General features: G+C 51.9%; 8 protein-coding genes across 8 annotated transcripts; 4 read left to right on the top strand and 4 right to left on the bottom strand.

The window, feature by feature from the left end:
• Positions 1-33: 33 nt before the first annotated feature.
• BD324DRAFT_649653 (GPI transamidase component PIG-T) lies at positions 34-2,016 on the bottom strand (the record flags this gene model as incomplete). The annotated part of the gene is made up of 6 exons (XM_022018031.1): positions 34-554; positions 603-797; positions 853-1,356; positions 1,404-1,534; positions 1,591-1,789; positions 1,833-2,016. The coding sequence occupies 6 exons, from the start codon at positions 2,014-2,016 to the stop codon at positions 34-36; spliced, it is 1,734 nt and encodes a 577-aa protein (XP_021872198.1).
• A 190-nt stretch (positions 2,017-2,206) lies between these two features.
• On the top strand, positions 2,207-5,940 carry BD324DRAFT_346512 (hypothetical protein). Its single transcript, XM_022012540.1, has 8 exons — positions 2,207-2,632; positions 2,735-2,784; positions 2,936-2,986; positions 3,378-3,463; positions 3,517-3,986; positions 4,042-4,825; positions 4,889-5,166; positions 5,226-5,940. Exons 1-8 carry the CDS (start codon positions 2,274-2,276, stop codon positions 5,902-5,904), a joined length of 2,757 nt encoding a protein of 918 aa, XP_021872197.1. The 5' UTR covers positions 2,207-2,273; the 3' UTR covers positions 5,905-5,940.
• A 71-nt stretch (positions 5,941-6,011) lies between these two features.
• BD324DRAFT_620221 (hypothetical protein) lies at positions 6,012-8,925 on the bottom strand. The gene is made up of 5 exons (XM_022015260.1): positions 8,595-8,925; positions 8,267-8,539; positions 7,852-8,225; positions 6,382-7,800; positions 6,012-6,315 (listed from the first exon to the last, which is right to left on the bottom strand). Exons 1-5 carry the CDS (start codon positions 8,822-8,824, stop codon positions 6,041-6,043), a joined length of 2,571 nt encoding a protein of 856 aa, XP_021872196.1. The 5' UTR covers positions 8,825-8,925; the 3' UTR covers positions 6,012-6,040.
• A 129-nt stretch (positions 8,926-9,054) lies between these two features.
• BD324DRAFT_620219 (hypothetical protein) lies at positions 9,055-12,346 on the top strand. Its single transcript, XM_022015259.1, has 13 exons — positions 9,055-9,455; positions 9,506-9,891; positions 9,931-10,194; positions 10,244-10,593; positions 10,641-10,664; positions 10,703-10,762; positions 10,806-10,857; positions 10,896-10,986; positions 11,027-11,057; positions 11,104-11,167; positions 11,212-11,281; positions 11,328-11,741; positions 11,791-12,346. Exons 1-13 carry the CDS (start codon positions 9,082-9,084, stop codon positions 12,209-12,211), a joined length of 2,601 nt encoding a protein of 866 aa, XP_021872195.1. The 5' UTR covers positions 9,055-9,081; the 3' UTR covers positions 12,212-12,346.
• On the bottom strand, positions 12,347-14,621 carry BD324DRAFT_620217 (biosynthesis-related protein). Its single transcript, XM_022015258.1, has 12 exons — positions 14,387-14,621; positions 14,248-14,324; positions 14,135-14,197; positions 14,012-14,090; positions 13,860-13,957; positions 13,715-13,812; positions 13,568-13,652; positions 13,414-13,525; positions 13,180-13,358; positions 12,935-13,131; positions 12,759-12,877; positions 12,347-12,703 (listed from the first exon to the last, which is right to left on the bottom strand). The coding sequence occupies exons 1-12, from the start codon at positions 14,577-14,579 to the stop codon at positions 12,402-12,404; spliced, it is 1,602 nt and encodes a 533-aa protein (XP_021872194.1). The 5' UTR covers positions 14,580-14,621; the 3' UTR covers positions 12,347-12,401.
• Positions 14,622-14,853: 232 nt separating this feature from the next.
• Positions 14,854-15,786, bottom strand: BD324DRAFT_577959 (hypothetical protein; the record flags this gene model as incomplete). The annotated part of the gene is made up of 3 exons (XM_022013288.1): positions 14,854-15,099; positions 15,154-15,274; positions 15,326-15,786. 3 exons carry the CDS (start codon positions 15,784-15,786, stop codon positions 14,854-14,856), a joined length of 828 nt encoding a protein of 275 aa, XP_021872193.1.
• Positions 15,787-16,226: 440 nt separating this feature from the next.
• Positions 16,227-16,889, top strand: BD324DRAFT_649647 (hypothetical protein; the record flags this gene model as incomplete). The annotated part of the gene is made up of 2 exons (XM_022018030.1): positions 16,227-16,766; positions 16,842-16,889. The coding sequence occupies 2 exons, from the start codon at positions 16,227-16,229 to the stop codon at positions 16,887-16,889; spliced, it is 588 nt and encodes a 195-aa protein (XP_021872192.1).
• A 45-nt stretch (positions 16,890-16,934) lies between these two features.
• Positions 16,935-20,134, top strand: BD324DRAFT_346271 (hypothetical protein). Its single transcript, XM_022012539.1, has 9 exons — positions 16,935-17,095; positions 17,145-17,276; positions 17,335-17,499; positions 17,582-17,681; positions 17,730-18,376; positions 18,431-18,523; positions 18,572-18,712; positions 18,762-19,774; positions 19,827-20,134. Exons 1-9 carry the CDS (start codon positions 17,090-17,092, stop codon positions 19,921-19,923), a joined length of 2,394 nt encoding a protein of 797 aa, XP_021872191.1. The 5' UTR covers positions 16,935-17,089; the 3' UTR covers positions 19,924-20,134.
• Positions 20,135-20,438: the final 304 nt, after the last annotated feature.

The following is a 20,438-nucleotide window of genomic DNA, read 5'->3' as shown; positions in this document are numbered from 1 at the left end:
GGAATCGAGTCGAGTCGAGTCGAAAAACTTGCCTCATTCCACCTTGCTTGAGGTGTGCTTAGTGGCGTTCGAGGCCACTGCTCCGTCTGTCTCATCCAGCTCGACCTCGATGTCTACATAACCCCATCGTCTAGTCAATGCGCCATGCATCAATCCGAAGAAGACGGCCATCACGGTCGAAGTCATGATGATGACATTGTAGGGCATTGAAAAGTCGGGTGTCGGCAAGTCGACCAATCTTCGGCTAGTGTAAAGATGCTCTCGACGAGAGCACCGAGATCGATTGAGTGTGTCGCTACTCGTTTTCCGCACAGAGACCTCCACCTGGCAGTCATCCGAATCTTCTAGGTCCAGAAACGTCAACATCCCCGAAGGAATTTCTCTGCCTCGTTCGGCGTCGGGTCGATGTTCTGTATACTTGAGGGTGAGTTTCGTGAACGGAATTTTGAGCTGTAAAGTCGAGCGAGCCGGTATGGTGATACCGAGATGCAGTGTCGTGATCGATGCTGTCGGGGGCGTTGAAGGTTCGTAAAACATGCTCGTGATGAGTAGAGCTGAAGACGTGTCAGTCAAGTGAATAGCTGGTTCAGCAGAATGCTCACGACTAGGAACCTTGTCCTGGGCAATGGAGATCTCATGTGTCCAAGCTTGGAGCCACCATGGCCAAGCTTCGCTGTAGACGGCTTGCCGAGTCTCGTCTCCCGTATTGTGAATGAGGATGGAGAAGGTGCCGTCGGAAGCAAAGGGCTCAATGACGGTCCGGAAAAGTGTGACCGTCGGTGGTGTGAATGAACGAGCTATACATACGAGTATTCAGTACAGCTTTGCGGCCAGCCTGCCTGAGGAACCCACGATGTCTGAAATCGCCTTCTCCATCCCACCAGAAGCTAATGTCCTTACCCGCCATGTCACCATGAGAGAGATCCCAATTTGCAACATTGCGCAGTCTCCCGTCGATCCATTTTGTCTCGGTCTTTGATGGCACATTGTTCATTCTGAATCCTTCTTGCTCAGGAAGGATCACCTTGAGCACACTCGAGTCCGCCATCGGAAACGCTCGAGGGACATTCTTCTTAAACAGCGAATTCAGTGAGAAGCTTCGATCACCTCCTTTCGGCGGGACGAGATCCACTATTCCCTCCCACCATCCGCGCCATCTGCCTTGAGGCGATTCCGCAGATGGCATGATCACTTCTATACCTTCGGATTGGAAACCCCAAGCAAAGACCAGATCCGGGCGAGCGAGTAAGAGAGAAAGCCCTGAGAGTCCCTTCGAAGGGAGGAGAGTCAGAAAAGGTGTGAGGTTCTCGGTACAAAGGTGAAGGGTAGGTTGAGGCAGGAAGAAGTGGCTCGTGTCTAAGCGTGTGAGCTTGAACACCGGATCCGAGATCACAAGAGCTCACTGGTCTGCGAGACATGGGCAGGATAGATATGGCCAAATGTATTGACGCTGTCTCCGTCCTCCGAGGGGCCTAGTCCGGCGCAGAAGAGACCTCCAAGAGCATGCGTTACCCTGGTCCATGCCTCAAAATCGCTGTAGGATCTAGCGTCAGCCATGCTTAAGAGGGGAAGTGGAAAGTGATCTCTCACGGTTTGCCATTCTGATTATTTCGTAGCCACCCTCTCACTTCACCTCCGCCTCCTCCTGACTCATGGTGTAGTGGCCCCGCCTCTCCTGTGCGTCTCTGATCCCATCTTCCTGACACGAATGAAATGGTCAATTCAGAGACTCGGTTGTGCTCAAGCGGTAGGAGCAAGCTCGGCGGCGTGAGCGAGTGATGTGACTGAGCTAGAGATTACGTGAGTTCGTGTCAATCGCATCTCTGTCGTACCTACGGGGGTTGAGCTACGCCGTGAAGAGCTGGTCGAAGAGAATAGAGTGGTGAATTCGAAGAGCACGCTGAGGCGACCATCTGGTAGGGGATGTAGGGTCAAGCTCTCGTGGAATGACTCGTCATATGTGCTTGTAGCTTTCACCAGTGTCAATATGGGCAATAGGCTTGACCAGAGCAGCATCCTGCTTCCCGCAAGCTACTTGATGGAGCACTATCTCTACTGACTGATGCATTGCTCACCAGTCAGGAGACGCTCGCCGTCGCGCTCGTCAGCGGCGAGCCCCGGTAATATGTATACTTTCCCACGCCTGCAACAAGCAATTTTGCTTCCGCACGGCTGCCGACCTTCTGGTCGTCTGTTAGCCCACACCATTTGAAGTGATCTCTAACTCTTTCCCAGACACCCTTGTTTATAACGGTCTCGTCCGGGCTACGACCATGTCGGCGAAGGAGATCACTGCCGCCGGTCCATCGACTACACCTGCAAGGACGAGCGGAAGAACTCGTGTCAAATCTCAAAGAGCACTGGAGTCGGAACATGTCGAACGCTTATTTACCCTAGCCAAAAATAGAGAGGCCAATCCATCGCCAGCTCGCAATGCTTCAGCAGGTCAAGATGATGATTCATCACAGATCATTATGGCAAGCAGTAGCAAAAAGGTCAAGAGCAAGCCGCCAAAATCAAAGAGCAAGAAGAGAACGAAGAAGCAGAGCAAAGACTCCGATACATACTGTATTTGTCAGAGTGATGGAGAGGATGGAAGACCTATGATTGAATGCGGGACGTGTGATAACTGGTGAGTAGATAGTCGGTCTTTGCATGACTGGAATTTCCAGCTGCATATCTCATATCGCTGGTTCCCACTGTGTGATGACCCCTCGCTGACCTCCTTTAACAGGTTTCACTTTGATTGCCTAGAACTCTCCGTTGACGAAGCCGAGCGCATACGTGAGTCGTCGCCCCACCATACGATCCTTTCCGACCTCCATTGCTTTCAATACCGAAAGACTGTGCTTCTGGCCAAGAGAAGCGACACGCCTTCCTCAATCTTGCACCTCCATCGGCCTTATGACTCTTGTCACTGACATGTACCCTGTAGACGAGTTTGTCTGCCCAGACTGTCAGACGGAGACGGGAAAGAAGACCACTCGTGAGTGTCTCCCCTTACTCCCATCTTCCAGGCCGCCCCACCGTGCCCGGAATTCTCGCACCTGTGGTACCCATGGCAATCTCGAGTACCTCGTATATAGAGCTTCTTTCACTATCTACCTGTTATGTCAAAATGCGAGATTGCGTTCTGCTCCTTTGCGAATCGCCCATCGCATTGTCTGTCAGTCCACATGGCGATTCAATCCATTGGGAGATGCTCAACAGTTAACGAGGTGATGTACTCCCTGCCGGTGCACGAACCTTGCACGCATGACGAGCGTGACATCCCATCTGCTACACTATCATCTCCATTTTCCTTCTAGCCCCGTTCCCATAGTGTTGAAAACAGCTATCGCGTCTCTCGTGACTTTTGCTGACCTTGGGCTCTGCAGATACCTACGACCTTGACAACTTCCCATCACCTTCCCCGCCGCCGGGCATCGAGAAGCCTTCAACTTCAAAAACAAGGAGGGCGAAGGTGAATCCTTAGGGGCTCCTTGATGAGCGACCGAGTAACTGACGGAATATCAGGCAGCTAATTTGGAGAGCAAAGTTTCAGTGACCAGTAGCCCATCAGTTCACTCTGTCAAAAGCTCATCTTCCGATGGATCAGGTTCAGAGGTGGACTCAGTCTCTGATTCTTCGGATGACTCTGATTCCGACGTGGAAGAAACTCATAAGCCGGTCAAGAAGAAGATCAAGACTCTGACACACAAGCCTGTCAATTCGGTCGATGGACGCTTGATCATTGGAGATCGTCAGCCTGCCTCACAACGTTCGACCAAGGCTGGTCGTGGCGCCCCGACTCGCAAAACCCCACAGGGTGCACTCGCTCCTGCGAGAGCCTTCGTTTTAATGAAGCTTGGCCAGGCTCTCAGTGGACTGTTCAAGGACGAGTCTCAATCCCAGGCAGATCAGTATGCAAGGGAGCTCGAGCTAGGACTGTGGAATGGATTCAAGGAAGTCATCAATGGCAAGGATACGGCGGGAAGCAAGTACAAGTGAGTTACAAAGAAGAAGGTTGCGCAGGAGCCGTATACTTACTTCTCTTCTAAGGGGTCAGTTCACCCTTCTCAACCAATCCCTGAACGTCGATCTGCGACAAGATACCTTGGCATCGATTCTGAATCGAACAATCTCCCCGGCCCAAGTCGCAAATCTCACCAACGTTGAGCTCGCCTCGTCCGCTCGTCTCGCTGAACTGGAGGCAGCAAAACAGGAGCGACTGGCGTCCATTGTCAAGTCCAGTAAGGATCAAGCTGCTACCATCCGTTTGGGTAGAGATGGCCTTGAACGAGCAGAAGATGCGAGAGAGAAGGAGATGAGCGCTTTGAGAGCAGCGGAAGAAGCACAACGGGCCAAGGAGAGGGAAGCACAGAGACGGCGAGAAATGGAAGAGTCTGGAGGTACCATTGGAGAACTGGGAGCTGTGCCTTTACCTGATAAGGCGGCAGAGAGCCAAAGTCCCACTGTAGCTACTCCAAAGTCGGGGCCTAGGCCGAGTGCATCCAGTGTATCTGGCGCACCACCTACTGGTCTCTTACCTTCGCCTCGAAAATCTGTGTCTGAATCACCAAAGGTCCCAGTCCAACCTCAGAGACAATTCTCCTTGTCTTCTGCCTGGGGCGGCGCAGGTGGCGTGAGAACTGAGGAAGACGGTGGTATCGGGTTGGGAATGGGAGGAGGCGATCAGTCTCAACTCGATCTCAGTGATATCGCCGTGGAAGTGGTGGATGATGATGATGACCTGGGTCTTGTCGGGAACATTGGCGAGGGCGGGTCAAGGCAGAAGAGCGAGATAGAGCTTTTCAACGCAAAACCAGTGATCTGGTCTGGAGCGGTACGTGAAGAACTCAATTACATCCCCAGAACGAAGCATCCTGCTGACTGGTTTACCTGCTAGATCGTCAATCCCGCCAAATCCTCTCCTCATGCACCACCAGTACAAGTCCGACACATCTCAGCTAGACACGTCGCTCCCATTTGGACCGCTCTACTCCCCACCAGCCCCGTTGAGATCACAGGTCGAGTACCCACTACAGCATCAACTCAATACCTTGAGACATCCCGAATGACACCAACAAAAGAGCTCATCGTCGTGGCTATGACTTTGGACCCTTCTGCCTCAGATTCCCAAAAGGCAGAATGGGCAGAGATGATAAACTTTCACATTCAGAAAGAGTGAGCCCAGATTTTGCTGCTCTGACTGAGAACGTATGAGCTGACGAACGCTCACTTAGCCGACATGCATTGATCCACCCGTATGGTACGGGGAGAGATGCAAAAGCTGTTCCACCTGGTGGCGCTAGAGAATTGTACCTGATTCCACTCCGTCCTTCTGATCCATCGCCAAGTTTTACAGACTTGATTGATGGCTACGCTTTACCGAAAGAAGGGAGAACAGAATCATTGTTCGTCGGCGTTTTCATAACCAATCGTACACCTACCCCAATGCCTGCTCCTCCTCCCAAGAACTCCGCTCCGATTCAAGTCCAAAGACCTACACCTCCTGTGAATGTACCCGCTCCGCCTCTACCTTCCATCGAGACTCAAAAGCTACAAGCTTTGATGGCAAGTCTGAATCCTCAAGCCTTGCAGGGCGTCCTTGGCGGTATCACCCCTCCAGGATCACAGGGATCAAGCACCCCGCAACCGTCTTACTCTGGTCCGCATCCTTCGTACTACGGACAACCGGACGAACCTCGGTATGGCCAACCTGGTCAATATCCACCTTATCATTCGGAGTACAATGCACGAGATGGCCTCGGAGCATATCAGGGGTATGATGAAAGACATAACCCATATGATGCGGGAAGGTCAGGGGATTCCAGAGGTGGCGATCGACGCGGACCTTCAGATTGGGAGAGGGAGAGGGAGAGGGATCAAGGGTGGGGTTCACGAGGACAACGAGGGGCTTGAAACGAGGGCGAGGTAATCACGGTCGAGTCTGTTCAAGCGTCTACCGTACAGTCGTATAGTAACATTACTCAATCAATGTCGTCTCATGTACCAAGATATGCAAGATTTGATGTATGTATCTCTGTAAAAAAATGCTCTACTGCCATTGTGATTGATGGTGAAACTCCGCCAGTTCATCCTCCAGGTACTCGTGCGCTGCGTCCTCACCCCGATTCTGGTCCTCCATTGACAACATGAGCGCATATTGAAGTGCTTCGTCGCCTTCAAGACCTAGATCGTCCAACACAGCCATCTGCTGCCTCTCGGCTTTGTCATGTAGTCTGTTCCTATCGGATGATATGCGCTGTCCAGTTTCTTCTTCCTCCATGTAAGCTTGGTCGTCGGCTGCCTCTGCATGCAGAGAGCGGAGATCTACATGGACAGCGAACGGTCAACGAGTCTTCCACTGCAGTAAACCGATGCCAAGCGTTTACTCACCCATGGTCCGACCATGCGATCGACCTTCAGCCTTGCTTCCAGGTTTCTTCTCTCCCTTACCTCCAGCTTGACGACTTTTTCCATTTCCAGCCCGCCAAGCAAACACCTTGTGACCGATGGCGGCAACCAGCATGTCATTGTCCAGAAGAATTTTGTTAGGCGTGTAGTATGGCGCATGAGGAGCATCACTCGACGCGATGTCCACATCTGCCGGTGAGAGATGGGAGGCGCGAAAGCTTCGAAGAAGAACAGGTGTATGAGGGAGAGGGTCGTAGACTTTAATGTAACCATCGCTTGAGCCAATGGCGACGATGCCACACGACATGTCAATCGCGGTGATCTTCCTGGAGAAATTGTCCCATGATCGAAGCGGAGTGATATCTGCACCTTGGCGAGAGGATGGCCTGTCCCAGGACCAGATGTGAACGCCACTGGATGAGTCACCAGCAATGACCAGTCGACCGAACTCGGGCGGCGACACAACTGAAGCCTGCGGTGTAGCTTCTGCCTTTCTATCACTAGGCAGTTCCAGCGTCGGTATATTGGGAGAGGCGATAATGGGGGGCGCTGAGGTAGGCTGAGGAAGAAGTGAGATTGGTACGGCTGGCTCGAGGTATGCCTGCAACTTCAAGATACCGGTTCCGTCTGGGGTGACGAACGTAGTTGTAGAAATGCTCGGGTTCTCTTCAGTCATTTCGATATCGTATCGATGGAAGACCGGCGATCCAAGGTGATGAACCAGAACGGATGCGAGGGGTCGACCACTCGATGATTGCACGCTCAGCTCCATCGTGATTACAGGGCCATTTTCCTTCTCCGAGCCGGCGTCGATTCTGATCTCCCTACGAGTAGGTGATGAACAATCCAGCCACACTCGTAGGTCACCATCGCCAGTGATGCCACAGACCACATCTGCATCCGAGTCACACCTGACAACCGTGATTTCTTCGGCAGCCGCTCCTTGCCTCCGTTGTACCTCTTCCGACCGGTTGGCAAAAGGCTCCAGTTTGACCTCAGAAGTGAACAGGCAAGAAAGAATCGAAGTGGGTTCAGACGCCGTGGATCGCTTGCCATGTCCATGACCCGAGCCACCTCTTGCCACGGAGACATTGTTCAACTGCCAATACTTGACGCGGCCGTCTGCACCTCCGGAAACGAAGCGGAAGACTGTGGCATCATCTGCGGATTCTTGAGCCCAGACGCAGGACACCTGGCCCTCGTGAGTATCAGCGATGGTGCACGGCGTATTGATCGAATTTGCGCGCGTCCCAGGAGCGGACGAGTGTTTGGATTGCATGACTGTATGCGCTACCGTGCCGTTAAATAGACCCCAGATCGAATAGTTCTGCGTTCGGGTGGGAACAAAGACCGCAGACGTGGACGATCGCCCATTCAGTCGCGTCCGCAGATGAAAGTTGGCTAAAGGTGAAGGATGAGCTCAGTAATGTCATATGCTTGTTTACGACACACCATTCGGATCTGGACCCCAGTACCCTTTGGACACCTTGCCACTGAGCGGATCACTTCGAACTACTGCACCAGCGTCCAAGCCTGCAGATAGCACGTAGGGAGCTGGACGAGTACTAGCGGCGAGCAAAGCTTCATACTTCTGACGATGTGTCAATTTCGGAGGCGTCGGTCCGACACTTGATGCCCCTTTCACAGGTGTAAGATTCGGAGGCTGGGGAGTCGCAGATCCCGACTTGGTAGGCGTAGCAGGCTGTGACTTCCCATCAGGTGGAACGGATAAGTTTGTCGGTTGGGGATAGAAGAGTGAGAAGCCACGTATGAGCCCAACATTCGGTAGATGTAGAGTGTGATTCGCCTTTGATGCAGTCCATCGGCTGAAAGGAGTCAGCAGGCCGCGAGTGGTAGGCAGGCTCACTTGAGCATTGATTCTCGGCTCAAGGACTCCTGACGCCACCCTCTTGACGGTCCGTTGCAACCTTGTACCAAGACCTGAACGTCCGCCTTGCCTTGAGCGGATCTGAATGCTCCGTCCCAGAGGTAATGATTGACATAACTGTGCCTCCAAATGGTCTCGTTCTCCAATTCCTGGTGTAGGAATCTGCAAGTCGCACTGAGAGCCAACAACGATTTTGGAGCGAGCTTGCATAGCAGAAGTGTCAATACATCCTGAGGAAGATCGAGCAGAAAGCTGATTATCACAGTTCAGCTGTTGCTCAACGGCATGGAAAACGTGCGTCACCCACCACTCTCCAGCTGGATCTTGCGAGAATCGCGTCTTGCCTTTCGGCTTCCATTTGCTCATCTTCTTGGCGCTGAGTCTTGGAGAGCGCCGCCCTGGACGCTCGTTGAGCGCAGAGGAGGGTGTGGCGAGTTGAAGCCCATCGAGATCATCTTGAATGGAGGCTGTAGAGTCTGACGTCTGCGGTATACTTTGCTCTGAATCTCTCGGGTTGTGTTCAGGCTGATGAAGCATACAAGGGGGAGTGAGAGGAGGTAGCAAAGATGTGTGGTTGAGCTCTTTCCAGAGCCAAGATGAAAGCACCGATAGAAGTCTTGAAGCAGCTGAGATATGGTCCAATGTCAAATAATAAGAACTTCTGACTTGCGGCCGGGTGTCGATCGCATGACATCACGTGATTCGGATTTCGGCCAATTCACGCGTTTTACCCGATCGACCGGGCATCTCTCCCAACAGTTGTTGAACGATTTAACACTGATACATGACATACCATGACGGATATGGAGGAGGACTCGACTGAGCTCAAATGTCCGCTCTGTCCTGAATCCGGTCCTCCGACTGGTCTCAAGAAGAATGATCATGATGATGGTGATGGTAATGTCGAAGTGACAGTGAAGGACGAAGATGAGGCCTCATCTTCCACAGCTCAACAACAACAACAACATGATCAGACGAGCGATACGAGGGAATCGCCAGATCTTTATTGGATAGAATGCTCAAGATGCAAAGAGTGGTATCATTCTGTCTGCCTGTTGACAAACAAGGAGCAAGGCAAGCGATCTGTCCCGGCGGAAATTATCGCAGAGGCAGAGGCAGAAGGAGCAGAAGGAGTGTGGTCAGATTGGACAGGATGGGTGGATAGATGGTGAGTGGAGCCAACGACAGAATCAGAGCAGTGTCTCAACCAGATATCAGGTATTGTCCCTCCTGTATATCTTGGTCGGTAGATCCGACAAACGATAAACGACCCCATCATCCCCTCGTCGCAACGCTCAACAAGAGAACCTTTCCTCCGAAGAAGTCGACCCATAGAGTTGAAAAGAGATCGTCTGAAAGAACTGCATCACCAGGGACTACAAGCAAGAAGCCTCGCTTGAGCTCTACCATTAGCGATACATCTGCGATCAACCAGAAGGACCCTTCAGCCCCCGGGGATGTCAAAGCTAAAGCCAGACCCAAGCGACAAGCTGCATTAAATCGACCGGACTATCATGCTCTCCACCATCACATCGCGACGCCGACTGCCAAGTGGCTGGAGCTGATTGCAAATCCTCAACACTTTGATGTTGTCATCTCCGAAGGTAAGCTCAAGTCGTTAGCCAGGCTGATGAGATTTCTAGGCAACTTTCCTCGTGTTCCGGCTGAAATCTTGACCAAATCATGGATTGATTCCTCGACCTTGCCCTCCCAAGGTGAATCGTCTTCACAATCCTACCCAAACCGCCTTCCCCCTTCGCTCTTCTTTGGCCCGGATCGAGAACCACTCATCATCAAACCTGAAGACGGAGGCTTTGAAGGTCTAGGCGGCAAGATTCCAGGGAAGAACTTTACGGTGGCAGATGTTGGACGCCTAGTGGGTATGGACAGGATGGTCGACGTAATCGGTGAACTACTTCTTCTTCCCTGCACCAGGATTCAGCTCATGAGACGTAGATGTGGCATCACAGCAATCGTCTCAGTGGCCTTTAGCAAAATGGGTAGAATACGTCCAATCGAGAAAGAATCGTCACTCGGACCCCGGACCCTCGAGCAAGACGTACAACATTATCTCATTAGAGATTTCTGGAACCGATCTGGCAAAGAAAGTGAAGCCGCCGAGACTCGTCTCGGAGATTGATTGGGTCGACAATTTCTGGAATTTTGGACCCGCCGGAAAGAACGCAGCGAAAGAGGCTTCCGAGCAGGCGAGACAGGAAGCTGAGGACGGAGTCGCGACTGCCGCGAAAAGCGAAGCGAAAGGAAAAGCTCCGGCTACATGGCCGAAAGTGCAGCTGTATTGCCTGGTGCGTGCCTTGACAGGGACTGTGAGATCAGGGCTGACTATCAACAGATGGGCGCGAAAGGATCTTGGACAGTAAGCCTTGGTCACTGGCCCCCAGCTGACTGTCTCAGGATTGGCACGTAGATTTTGCGGCAAGCTCCGTATACTATACGGTTCACACGGGTGCCAAGGTCAGCCTATTGGTCCCGTCTTCATCAGCTGATACCCTTCAAGACATTCTTCTTCATTCGCCCGACGCCGAAAAATCTCGCAGCTTACGCCGAGTGTGAGTATCTGAATCGGACTGTTCTGATCTTCCCCCAGGGTCTGGATCGTATGAGTTGCAGCAAAACACCTGGCTTGGATCAATGTGCGATGAGGTTCGGAAAGTGACCTTGCATGCTGGCGATACAATGTGACTAGCTTTAACTCGGCACCGTGCTGACGCATAAAAGGATTATACCCTCTGGATATATTCATGCTGTTGTACGCTTGGTGACCTAAGCGTATACCCGAGCTGATCATGCACCAGCACACCCCCGCGGATTCTATCGTTTTTGGTGGAAATTTCCTTCATTCTTTCAACATTCAGGCTCGTGAGTTCCAACTGCTCTATTGGGACACTCGCTGAGATCCTCAGAACTCCGTTTACGGCAGATCGAGATCGACACGAAAGTTCCTCAACGGTTCCGCTTCCCATTCTTTGATCGGTGAGCTGATCAAATATGCTCCTCGCCGAGGCTCACTCTCGAACAGACTCTGCTGGTATGTCGCCGAGAAGTACTGCGCCGAGTTGCGGTCGCTTCATGCCTATCGCCCGCGCGCGACCGCTCATGCGCCAACCCCTCCATCGACGGTGGTACTGGACGGCCTGTATGCTCTCGCCCAATTCCTTGTGGACCAAGCGAGTATACTCGAAGACCCGAGGGCAGAAGACAAGCGGCGCAAGCTCATACATGATCGTATACCCGCTGAGATTGTCCACGATCCATCTGGCCTTGCGCGAGAACTTTTATGGAGGGTGCAGAGAGAGTTGCCGCATCTCGATGTTCCGGACACTCACCCGCGGTCCGCAGGGGCTAAGGGCATGCCAAATGGTACCAAAAAGGGAAAGGGACTGGTGATGCTGCCATCCAAGCCGAAATCGCGGGTTTGGAACTTCACGCCACCGTAAGTATCTCGATCTGCGCCTGGTCAGACTTCACTGACCTCGTATCAGGCCATGGGAGCAGAATAACCACCCTGTGAAGGAGTCGACGAATGTACTATACGCTCCCCGACCTTCAGCATCATCACCCGCGCCCGGTATAGCTCGCTCATCCAGGAATGAGAAGGCTGAGGCGACAGTCCATGTGTACTCGCAAAATCGGTCACGCGTCAGGGATCTAGATGATGGCAGTACTGTTCTGGAGGAACAGCGGGTTGAATTCACAGAGAGACGAGTTATCTGGCTCCCACAACAGGGCTTCAAGCTGGCGGAGCATGAAGACGTTCCGCTAGGCAGTCATCAGTCAACTCACACGAATGGACTGGAGAATGCAAAGCCGGATATGACCGGCACAGATGCGGCGAACGGATCGGCGTTGGTAACCGAATCAAACACCACCGTGCAGGATGACGGCGGGCTCCCTATCCACTAGGCTCTGCTTGGTGCTGCATCATCGCAGCCATTTGTACTCTCCATTGTTCCGAATCCAGTTGTAAATCACCGTCTCGTCCCTGCGCATGACCCAGTCCATATGCGCCTCACATTTATGCATACAAGTTGAATCGAGTCACGGAGATACATGTATGACCATCGGCTTCGCTATCCTCAATCACGCTCTGTGATCACTTGAAATCCTTCAAAAGTTCCTCTAATATCTTCTTCACTTGTATAGCGTTCGCCTGCCCTTTAGTCTGAGCCATTACTTTGCCAATGACCATCCCGATAGGTAAACGGCCTTTCTTATCCCTCATTGCGAGGTCTTTAGGGGTGAGCTGACGAACTACGTCAATGCAGATCATCCGGAGAGCTCTTTCGGATAAAACGTCTGTTGAGATGTTCAAGGCTTTCAAGACTGATCCGAGAGACATATCTGCAATATGTCCCTGGTCGATGATGTGATGAACGACCTGTTTGCCCGCTTCGTCTGAAAGGATGAGGTATCAGCCCTGGGTACAGATCTTGGGCCAAATGAGACTGACTGGTGAGCTTGTCATCGATTACAGCTTGTATCAGGTCCCGCATCAGGGAGAATGGAATGACTTCGGGTGACCAAGTCTTGCCGAGTTTTGTCAATTGTCCGAGAAGGACATGATTGATCCTGAGATCCAGAGGATCAGCCAAAGATCCCAACTGCCGTGAACAAAGTGGGACATACCAAATCATGGCTGGTTTGCCTAACGAGGGGTCGTCCTGTACCACACCTTCAAAGTAACTCAGGCCCTGACCGTTAACTTCGTCCAATCCGATCAAGGTTTCAACATCGCGCTTCTGAACATCGTATGCGGTACACATGCGATCCACGGTTTCCCAAGGGAGCTCAGGGACCTCATGTCGAAGTTTTGAAAGATACGCCTGATATTCATCAGTCGTCCCTTGGTCTTCTTGACACTTGCCACTTACTTCATCAATCACCATAGCTGGCAGATTTGCATCAGGCATGTAACGGTAGTCCATAGCATCTTCCTTGCTTCGCAGGGAGTATGTCTCTCCAGTTACTTCGTTGACACCTCGTGTCTCTCTCTGCAAGGGGATGCCGGGTTGTGATGTATAGTGGGCTATTTGCCTCAACCTCTCAGATTCTTTGATGATCGGATGTCAGTCTCAGCAGATTTGTCGCAATCTGATCGAACACACTGATAGCCTGCTGTAGGAATCGCAGCGAGTTCAAGTTTTTGATCTCGCATCGTGTACCCCAAGCCTCTCCAGGTCGATTGACAGATACATTGGCATCTATCCTGAGGTTTCCCTGCGAGCTGCAGTCAATGGCTGCCGGTATACTGACACTCACTTTCTCCATATCCCCGTCGCCTGATCCTATACGACGCAAGACAGACTGCAGCTTGCGAACAAATGCTGCAGCTTCTTCTGGTGACCTTACCGGAGCATTCAGAAAATCAGGTCCGGGAAGACTGTTTGAGGGGATGCGGCGGCTCACCGCATATCGGGATCAGTCACGATCTCCATCAAGCCCGCTCCCCCTCTGTTCAGATCGATGAGTCTGTCACTTCCCATGATCTGACTCTTTGCCGTGTCCTGTTGACGGAAATTGAGTCAACGTATTTTGTGTCAGATCCTCTCACCTGTTCTATCTGGAGTTGTTGGATTCCTACATTGAAGGCTCGCTGAGAACCCCAATCTCCGTCTCTTATGGCTAGTCTGCCATTGCGTGCGATTGGATCTATAGCAGCAGCGGTCAATGAGGGGAATGATGGTCTGGAGCTCGGGTGCTCACTATAATGCTGAGTGATTTGGTAAGAAGCAGGGATATCATGGTAGAAATAATGCTTGCGATCAAATGTTGATCGTTTGTTCTGGGAATATTCAGCTTGAGAATACATTGGAAATGGACACTCACAATATCACACTTGAGGGCTATTGAGGTCAGGAGGGCCAAACGGACCGCATCGCGATTGAGTACCTGGCCCCACTATCAGCCGATACTGGAGGTGATTCAAGCTAAGAGCGTACTGGCAAGGTACCAGGTATGGCAGCGTCTAGGAGCTCAACGTTGGCATTAGGAGGGTCTGCGTAAGATGTAGAGGCTCCTGGGTCATATATTTCAGTCGATGATTTGTCTCATAAGGTATGGGCATGCGGATGAGCTCACGGGAGAAGAGTTTGTGTGGCGTCTTGATCTGTGCATGAATCTCCAAGCCAATGATCGTCTCCCAGTCGTCGCTGTCTGGCGTCGAGTCCGTTGATGAGCTGGCAAACAGTCGCCGACTCGGACGACCTGGGCTATGATGAATTGGAGTCCATCGTATTTGAGTACAGCTCCATGCTGGAGTCAGGAGTCGCATGTGTCTTTGAGAACATGTAACAGCATCAAGATTGAAAACAAGAGCATTTCGACTTGCCCGGTTCACGGAACGCAGGATCCAAAATATCTGGGACAGCCGGCCTCATGTGGGGAAATTGAGAAGTGTAACATTGGGCGACCTCGATCAGCAAGGAAGAGCATGTCATAATGAGTGCTGAATGAAGTGTGCATAGTAGTACAGATGGGATATCTCGTCAAACATACGGCTTCGTTCCCCTCATGAAGATACCTGAGGCTAATAATACCTCACCAACTCAATCATCATCATCTTGATCGTCATGATCATGATCGTGTTCCTCTTTCCGTCGCCATCTGTTCCAATAGCTCCCCTGAGACTCTTCTGACGGACTAGTAGCTGAATCTTTCCGATTCTGGTCCGTTGGAGATGGCCAATGATCACCGAAAGATGGTGCCGGCGGAGGATAAAACTCCATCGTATCTGCTGGTAAGGGCTGACGATTGCGCATAGCATCGAGGATGAGGATCATGCCTTGACGGGCCTGAATCAGAGACAATTTAGCGACTGACCTTGATGAATTGACGATATGACTCACACGCTCAGTGTTTTTAAGAAACCGACCCGCACCTTGAGCCTCTATCCTATCTCGGATAAGTTTTGACCAAGATCCTCCGAAATCGGATCGGATCTCCACGGTAGTGATGTGGCTAGTGTGTCTGTATATCCAGTCAGCAAGTGCTCAATACCAGGATATACACCACACTCACCCATCCGACTGTCCTCTGAGCTCTCCCCCCTCCAAGACGTGCATGAATTTCCTGTGATTCAGATTTCCCTGGACTAATTTCAATCTAGGTAACCATCTGTACACGTCCCAATCTTCCCTTTCTTTCCCCTTGACAAGTTGTCCAGCTTTATCCTTCGGAGGACTCCACCATTCTCCCCATCCAGGCGGATCGACCACACTGTCCTCCATGACCCAAGCGTCTAATCCCCTGCCTCCGCTTGAGCTCGATACGGGTAACCATCTCGCTGCCCATTTCGGCAGGATCCCTCGCTTCAAGATCAACCGTTTGGTGTGGAGTCGACCGGTCTCCAGGTCTATCCACCGATCTAGTACATCGACCGAAAGAACATGTCTGGCAAATGGATTTGGGTATCGGACGAAGAAGGCTTGGATGGCTTGGGCAGGTGGATCAGGGCTGTGAAAGGAGACGAGGCGAGTCATGAGAGCGTCCAAAGTGAGTCAAAAGTGGGGTTCAGCGAGAGTCAGACCAGATACCCGGTATCGATGAAGCAGGTCGCGCGACCGAACGGTAAGGAAAGGTAGAGCCGAAGGGTAAAGGCGGTATTCGTCAGCCTGGTTCATCTTGCCTTTCTGCCTCCAACTCACTACGTCGTAACGTGCTTTGAGTATTGTACCATGTCACCGCCTTAGCTCCCAGTGATGCATGGCGATGGTCCCCTTGATAGTCCAGTACTCGACACCAACGATGGATGGGATGGCCGAACTCGCGGACCTAATGCCAAAGGAATTATTTTATTATTTATCTACAGTGTCATTTAATTTTCAGAATATCCCATCTCATACAAGGATCAACGATGAGTACGATGATGCGTAGATAGTCTTATTAGACATCTTGCTCATCAGCTCATCTTCTGCTCACCATGGCGTCTGTCATACGGAATACTCTCAGTGGACCATCGCGCTTACTGGGGGCGACGAGAATACTCACCGCTCGACCCGTCGCTATCAGCTATCTCCCACCACTGTCGAGACCATTTTCAACCTCTCCTCGGCATTTAGCCCCTACACCAACTGGAGCCAACTCTGCTCAAGCCTCGTCATCATCATCATCAACATCGTCACGTTCCGGATCAGGTGCACCTCCTCCTGGATCAGGTTCCGTTCCAGGATTCAAGTTCGACATACCTTCTGCTCGAAAGGCGAGAAACGCCGACCCTGACGCTTGGTGGAAAGCGCTGTCCAGACCTAGAGAGAGCGGATTCGTGAATACCAAATTCACCTCTCGATCTGTACCTGTTCGTGGAGTAGGCAAAGTTCGTCCCGCCATGAGGTCGCTGGATCGGTTGATCAAGCAAACCAACATGAAGAAACACTTTAGAAATCAAGAATATTTCGAGCCGCCAACTGCTAAGAGGAGGAGGTTGAGAACTCAAAGGCATATGCGCAGGTTCGCGGCAATGGTAAGTGATTGATGGATACCGCTCGACCAGTCAAGCGACAGGCTTAAGGCTGACGCTTTTTCGTCTTCCTTCCAGGTCAGAGAAAAGGTTAAAGAAGTCAACCTGTTTACCCAGCGCAAGTAAGATAGAGAGAGATAGAGGGGTGTGTGTGACAGGCGTATACCCCGTCATGCAGCCATTCAGCCATTCATATAGTCACATCTAGCTGAACACGTGAACCCCGTACATGATCCAGTAGCTCACGTGGGAAGAGCTATCAGTCGCCAGAGCAGACCAAGCTGCCGACGACGGCAAACATTTCGGAAGTCCGATGTAATTTTATCATGAACGTAGGCTGGTTCTGCCATTGTCGTACATCCACTGAAGTGCAGCCATGAGCGTGGGACTATACAGCGCTTCAGCCCGCTAGACTCGGGAGCACCTTCTACCATGTCTTCTAGAGCGGCAGATGCGCTGGCAGAAGTGAAGCAGCTCTTGACACGAGCCAACTCTCAGTCCACTGCCGAAGCCGTGAGTTTCATGAAATCGCGCTCAAATGGTCTCTCTCTCTCGACTGATTGCATCCCAGCGCCGAAGATTCTACGAGAAACTGATATCGATTTGCGCCTACCCATCTTATGAATGCAAGGCGTTCTTTGGGACCCTCGTGGCAAAGCATTTTCGGGAATTCGACGATCTACAGGACAAGGCTATTGATGCGATCCTGGATTTGTGTGAGGATGAAGAGGAGAAGGTGAGGCGAGCGCAGTCACATCCGCTTGGGCATCGGATTTTGCATTCAGGACTGGGATGAACAGACTGACGCATTATGCCAGGTCCGAATCATAGGCATCAAAGGCCTCGGAGCGACCGCCAAGGCAGACTCGAGATGGGTCCGAGGGAATGCCGGAGTACTACTCCAGCTCCTAGAGTGTCGTGGGTTATTCATGGGCGGTCGACGACACAAGCTGAGGCACTTTCTAGCACCTCGGGAGCTCAGACTTATTCACGAGCAAATATTCACTCTCCTCTCCATCTCACCCAACGACGTCTTTGCAGTCGCGCTTGATGATATTCGAGCTAATGAGGAAACGGGCGCATCGAGACAGAATATAATCAACTTTCTATCTCGGGATGCCAAACCAAAACTGGACAGTCTACTTTCGGAAGGCGATCATCAAGATGCAGAGGAGATGCTACAAAATGGATTGGAAGACGTCTGTGCCACGGCCTCGGGGGAAGACAAAGAGGCCATTTTGAATCTCATGGGATCCCTGCCTAGGATATCTGGACCTCGCGCTTCGAGCTCAGCCGTGAGGAGATTCGTCAAGTTCGTGACTCGGTCCGTCAAAGCTGGGTCAAGCGTAGACAAGACGGCGCCAATCGTCAAGGTCTTTGCTGGCTTTGCCAAGCGTGCCCCAAGTGATCTCGATGCGGTGGAAGCTCTGGCCTTTCCAGCTGATCATGGGACCGCGATGATATCGTTGAGTCTGGAGAAGAGGGATGAGTCCGCGATGACCATACTGGATAAGACGGTCAGGTGGATCGCGTTGGCTGGAAAGTATCTCGCTGGCAAAGACGGACAAGGATTAGCAGCGGATATTGCAGAGGCATATCTGAGAGGGCTCAAGGTGAGCTGAGTGTGTCATTGATGGATATCAGACAGCTGATTATGGTTCGATCAGTATTTTGCCCAGGATCACCGCAGCTACTTTGATCACGACGAGAGTTCCGCGATCGAGAAGATTTTGTACACGCTTTATGAGCTTTTTCGTCTGGTGCGTCGCTAGTCCGCTCTCGGTACTCTCACTGATACAGTTCCTCAGAGAGACACACGTAATAAGCTCATACAAAAGGCCCATGCCAACGCTCTATTGGACTTAGCGGATGACGCGAGGAGGAAGCAAAGGGATATAAGAGATCCTGGGCATATTGTCCAGCTGGAAAGTGTAACGCAGCTGGCGAAAGTGCGTTTGTTATCGCAGCTTGACAACAAGCAGGCTGACACTTGAATAGCTCATCGAAGATGACCGTAGGTCTCTGCCTGTCACATACACGCCGTCTTGGGTAGGCCTCCATCGCGCTCAGCCTCCGTCAGACCCAACACTATCGACTCAGCCTGACAAAACATCAAGTGGTCGAAATGAGTCTGCACTTTCGTCACATGGAAGAGATACGCCGATCGATGCTCCTGCATCAGTCGTTCCAATTGTCGGATCTCAGTCATCTCCAGCCCCGACAAAGCTCGAGCCCCCCAAAGTGGTGCCAAGAGCACGGGCAGAGCAATTCGGCGCCTCAAAATCGAACGTGCCAGAACTGCCGCAAGCTGTACCATTGACGGCAGCTGCGCCGGCCGAGCAGCAACCCAAAACGACTACGGATATCAAGCCCGCCAGTAAAGGAAGTCAAAGAGGTCAGGAACTCTTATCTCGTCCGTCATCCCTCGCCCCTGCGTCCTCAGAAGTGCCTGCTGAAGCTCCGGCCGCTTCCGGGTCATCAAACCCACTGGTGCCACTCAGCAACCCATTACCCTTATTCCAGAGGACAAAGGGCGCTGCAGCTTCCAGAGACCGTTTCGAGATCGCCTCTGGGGCATCATACCATGGCACGGAGCTTTTACCTGGACTCGTTTCATCTTCCGGAGTAGCCGAGCAATCTCCCGCTGCGTCTCAGAGCCTTGAACCTCACGGCGTCGGTTTGGCCGCTCCAACACGTTCATTGGCCGATCGACTCAGTCTCCCACCGGCTAAAAGGGAGAGAGAGGATGGCGCTGCTGCCTCTACACCAACCCACCGATCACTCTTGGACCGAATGAGTAGCTCGGCGTCAACAAAATCACCGATCGACGAATCACGCGCGCCGAAGCGTGCGAAAGCGAACACAGAATCTCCTGTACCATCGGCCAGTACCTCACGTTCACTGCTGAGCCGCATGTCGCAAAACGACATGACTCCGACATCAAGTGTCTCATCAACTCTTCCGGCAAAACCATCATTAAGCATTCGTCGTGATCCTGAGACGAAAGTCACGTCAGCAACACCGTCCCAGACAGTCAATCTCAGCATTCTAAATCGATCACAGTCTAGGTCTTTGCCAACCCCTGGCGCAACGGAATCAACCGAGTCGAAATCGCCGACGGACCCACAGCTGCCTGTGCAAACCCAGTCTTCAGGCTTGAGCATCCGTAATCGCGCTCAAGTGCAGCCGACGCAATCCACACCTTTGCATGATGCTTCCGCAGCGCCCGCACCCCCGACATTTAGTATCCGGTCAGCATCCCACGGTGACAGCAACGGTACAGATTCAACGGGCCGGATCAGATACAAAGGTCGGGGGTTCCAACCGAAAGAGGATGATGGGGATATCCTCATGGCTCCGGTCGAGGTTCAGCCGCCGGTCAGCGGACCATCAACAGGTGCAAGTCTTGCTTCTAGGCTAGGCAAGAAGCGCATCAGATAGGCTAGGTCTTGTCATAGTATGTCCGCTGGATTAACAATCTGTATCATATGCGATGCATGAGAGCCGACTCTTTGATGAAGGCGGACGTAACAGTGCTTGGCACATTACAGTTGCTGATATACGTGCGATCGTAAGATGGGTCATGGAGAGCTTGAGTTTTTCTCCTTAGAATGTTGATGAAATGATGCAAAATGGTCCTGTGATGCGCTTATTTGCCTTGAGATGATGATGAAG

The sequence above is a fragment of the Kockovaella imperatae genome (genome assembly GCF_002102565.1).
Source record: "Kockovaella imperatae strain NRRL Y-17943 chromosome Unknown BD324scaffold_4, whole genome shotgun sequence".
NCBI lineage: Eukaryota > Fungi > Basidiomycota > Tremellomycetes > Tremellales > Cuniculitremaceae > Kockovaella > Kockovaella imperatae.
This window is presented reverse-complemented; position numbering and strand designations above follow the sequence as displayed.

Bases quoted from the DNA above. Each gene is read 5' to 3' on its own strand.
- BD324DRAFT_620219 (XM_022015259.1), top strand. From the start codon at position 9,082: ATGACGGATATGGAGGAGGACTCGACTGAGCTCAAATGTCCGCTCTGT. The intron at 10,665-10,702 runs GTAAGCCTTGGT...TGACTGTCTCAG, and splicing joins GCGCGAAAGGATCTTGGACA to GATTGGCACGTAGATTTTGC. The intron at 11,058-11,103 runs GTACGCTTGGTG...ATCATGCACCAG, and splicing joins CTGGATATATTCATGCTGTT to CACACCCCCGCGGATTCTAT.
- BD324DRAFT_620221 (XM_022015260.1), bottom strand. From the start codon at position 8,824: ATGCTTCATCAGCCTGAACACAACCCGAGAGATTCAGAGCAAAGTATA. The intron at 7,801-7,851 runs GTGTGTCGTAAA...CTTCACCTTTAG, and splicing joins CTGGGGTCCAGATCCGAATG to CCAACTTTCATCTGCGGACG. The intron at 6,316-6,381 runs GTGAGTAAACGC...CTGTCCATGTAG, and splicing joins ATCGCATGGTCGGACCATGG to ATCTCCGCTCTCTGCATGCA.
- BD324DRAFT_346512 (XM_022012540.1), top strand. From the start codon at position 2,274: ATGTCGGCGAAGGAGATCACTGCCGCCGGTCCATCGACTACACCTGCA. The intron at 4,826-4,888 runs GTACGTGAAGAA...TTTACCTGCTAG, and splicing joins CAGTGATCTGGTCTGGAGCG to ATCGTCAATCCCGCCAAATC. The intron at 5,167-5,225 runs GTGAGCCCAGAT...ACGCTCACTTAG, and splicing joins AACTTTCACATTCAGAAAGA to CCGACATGCATTGATCCACC.
- BD324DRAFT_620217 (XM_022015258.1), bottom strand. From the start codon at position 14,579: ATGCGACTCCTGACTCCAGCATGGAGCTGTACTCAAATACGATGGACT. The intron at 14,198-14,247 runs GTACGCTCTTAG...TAGTGGGGCCAG, and splicing joins CCATACCTGGTACCTTGCCA to GTACTCAATCGCGATGCGGT. The intron at 13,359-13,413 runs GTGTGTTCGATC...CGATCATCAAAG, and splicing joins ATTCCTACAGCAGGCTATCA to AATCTGAGAGGTTGAGGCAA.
- BD324DRAFT_346271 (XM_022012539.1), top strand. The intron at 18,377-18,430 runs GTGAGCTGAGTG...TGGTTCGATCAG, and splicing joins CATATCTGAGAGGGCTCAAG to TATTTTGCCCAGGATCACCG. The intron at 19,775-19,826 runs GTCAGCAACACC...AATCGATCACAG, and splicing joins GATCCTGAGACGAAAGTCAC to TCTAGGTCTTTGCCAACCCC.